At 45.4% G+C, this 3,002-nt stretch overlaps 1 protein-coding gene across 1 annotated transcript; it reads right to left on the bottom strand.

Moving 5' to 3' along the window:
* Positions 1-529: 529 nt before the first annotated feature.
* Positions 530-1,636, bottom strand: LOC123094897 (uncharacterized). Its single transcript, XM_044516769.1, has 2 exons — positions 1,369-1,636; positions 530-1,282 (listed from the first exon to the last, which is right to left on the bottom strand). The coding sequence occupies exons 1-2, from the start codon at positions 1,498-1,500 to the stop codon at positions 668-670; spliced, it is 747 nt and encodes a 248-aa protein (XP_044372704.1). The 5' UTR covers positions 1,501-1,636; the 3' UTR covers positions 530-667.
* Between the last annotated feature and the right edge of the window lie 1,366 nt (positions 1,637-3,002).

Here is a 3,002-nt window from a genome sequence, read left to right as displayed (position 1 = left end):
TTAAAATTTGTGCATGCTTTTTGAAATTTGGTAACACTATGTCAAATTCACAATCATTTTTTATTTTTTTCTATATGAAAAACACAAATTTTAGACATTTTTTAAATTCAAAAATGACTTTAGATTCTCAAACTGACGGCGGGATCCCGTGGGGTAGGCTCGTGACAAGAATTTGGTCTCGCCCAGGAGCCCTAGACGGCCTGAGTCCACGTCAGGGGAATCACTAGGCTGTGACAGCATCCCAAAGCAATCCGGACTGACTAACACCACGGTGTCCATCCGACTATAGGAGTGCTCCACTACGGCGCCCTCAGCGCCTCTTAGCTTAGTTGGCGCTCGATAGACTTTGCCATAGAACCAACTAGCCTAACCCGTGCAGTGGCACGCCGCGCTCGATGATCTCTCGCAGATGTGCAACCTATTGATATAGAAGTGGAACAGTGCATGGTCATTTGATGTCAAAATAACATATAGAGATAGTAAACAAAACGGGCACATGAATATTTTGAAATGTTGCAAATGTGGGGATACAAAGGTACAAATTAAAAGTGGCACACTCTTGAGGCAAACAAATTATTCAAACTACATACAGTTCGCTGCAGACATAGAACCGTATATAAAAACACAAACACATTACATAGATAAGCTAGAAGTAGTTGCTAGTGGATTAGATCATCATAGTATATCCTCCTGCAGGATTGGTGCCCGTAATAAAATGATAAAGTGATTTTTCAAGTTCTTGCATACGTCCGACGGGAGGGTGCGCGCCTGTATATGTGATAATGGGATCGTCGCTGTCTAGGCGCTGGGGATACATACGAAGTGGTAATATATCAAAGAAGCCATTGCATATCTTTGTTAAAATCATTGTCTGTCTTGCAAACTCGTTCTGCTGTGTGCTTACTTGCTGGCGGGCCATATTGAACTGCCATTGCTTTGTTTGAGCCTTCTCTCTTGCTGTAAACAATCTTTCCTTCGTGACTTCAAGAACATAGTAATTATGATCATTGATAGAAATATTATAATCTGCATAGATGCATTCTAAGGCCATCTGAGATGCCTTTTCCATTGCTTCATCTTCTATATTAGCTGCCTCTCCTTCATATGTTATGGAGGATTCTCTGAAGCTATCCTTCTGGCGTGGCAGAGTAATCAGTATGGATGCTTGTATCATACCTTCATCAACGTACCAACAGGTGTACCCTTGTACTTTTAGACCAATTATTTCGCACACTGTATCAAGCATTGGTCGCCTTGGAATATACACTATAAGATTCTCATCCTGCATGGAAGAATTCGTAATATAATAAGTTGCTTGCTTGCAAGGGGCAATCAGAGAGAAAAAGTTAGGTGAAGCCAAGAGCTTACCGAGTTACTTCGGCTCCTATGATTGAAATTTAGTGTTGGATGTTTACCCTTCTTTTTAACTTGCTTTGCTATGGAGGACGTGTTGGGGAATGTAGTAATTTCAAAAAAATTCCTACGCACACGCAAGATCATGGTGATGGCATAGCAACGAGAGGGGAGAGCGTTGTCCACGTACCCTCGTAGACCGTAAGCGGAAGCGTTATGACAGCGCGGTTGATGTAGTCGTACGTCTTCACGATCCGACCGATCCAAGTACCGAACGTACGACACCTCCGAGTTCAGCACACGTTCAGCACGATGACGATCTCCGGACTCCGATCCAGCAAAGTGTCGGGGATGAGTTCCGTCAGCACGACAGCGTGGTGACAATGATGATGCTCTACCGGCGTAGGGCTTCGCCTAAACTCCGCAACGATATGACCGAGGTGGAATATGGTGGAGGGGGGCACCGCACACGGCTAAGGAACGATCCGTAGATCAACTTGTGTGTCATGGGGTGCCCCCTGCCCCCGTATATAAAGGAGCAAGGGGGGAGGAGGCCGGCCCTAGGAGGGGGCGCGCCAAGTGTGGAGTCCTACTAGGACTCCCTAGTCCTAACAGGATTCCACCTCCCTCGTTGGAGTAGGAGAAGGGGAAAGAGGGGGAGAGGAAGAAGGAAAGGGGGGCTGCGCCCCTTGTCCAATTCGGACCAGAGGGGGGGCGCAGGCCTCCTTCCTTTTGGCCTCTCTCCTCTATTCCCGTTTGGCCCAATAAAGCCCATATACTCCCCGGCGAATTCCCGTAACTCTCCGGTACTCCTAAAAATACCCGAATCACTCGGAACCTTTCCGAACTCCGAATATAGTCGTCCAATATATCGATCTTTACGTCTCGACCATCTCGAGACTCCTCGTCATGTCCCCGATCTCATCCGGGACTCCGAACTCCTTCGGTACATCAAAACTCATAAACTCATAATATAACTGTCATCGAAACCTTAAGCGTGCGGATCCTACGGGTTCGAGAACTATGTAGACATGACCTAGAACTGTTTCCGGTCAATAACCAATAATGGAACCTGGATGTTCATATTGGCTCCTACATATTCTACGAAGATCTTTATCGGTCAAACCGCATAACAACATACGTTGTTCCCTTTGTCATCGGTATGTTACTTACCCGAGATTCGAACGTCGGTATCCAATACCTAGTTCAATATCGTTACCGGCAAGTCTCTTTACTCGTTCCGTAATACATCATCCCACAACTAACTCATTAGTTGCAATGCTTGCAAGGCTTAAGTGATGTGTATTACCGAGAGGGCCCAGAGATACCTCTCCGACAATCGGAGTGACAAAACCTAATCTCGAAATACGCCAACCCAACATGTACCTTTGGAGACACCTGTAGAGCACCTTTATAATCACCCAGTTACGTTGTGACGTTTGGTAGCACACAAAGTGTTCCTCTGGTAAACGGGAGTTGCATAATCTCATAGTCACAGGAACATGTATAAGTCATGAAGAAAGCAGTAGCAACATATTAAATGATCGTGTGCTAAGCTAACGGAATGGGTCAAGTCAATCATATCATTCTCCTAATGATGTGATCCCGTTAATCAAATGACAACTCTTTTGTCCATGGCTAGGAAACTT

The sequence above is a fragment of the Triticum aestivum genome, chromosome 1B (genome assembly GCF_018294505.1).
Source record: "Triticum aestivum cultivar Chinese Spring chromosome 1B, IWGSC CS RefSeq v2.1, whole genome shotgun sequence".
NCBI classification, from domain to species: Eukaryota; Viridiplantae; Streptophyta; class Magnoliopsida; order Poales; family Poaceae; genus Triticum; species Triticum aestivum.
This window is presented reverse-complemented; position numbering and strand designations above follow the sequence as displayed.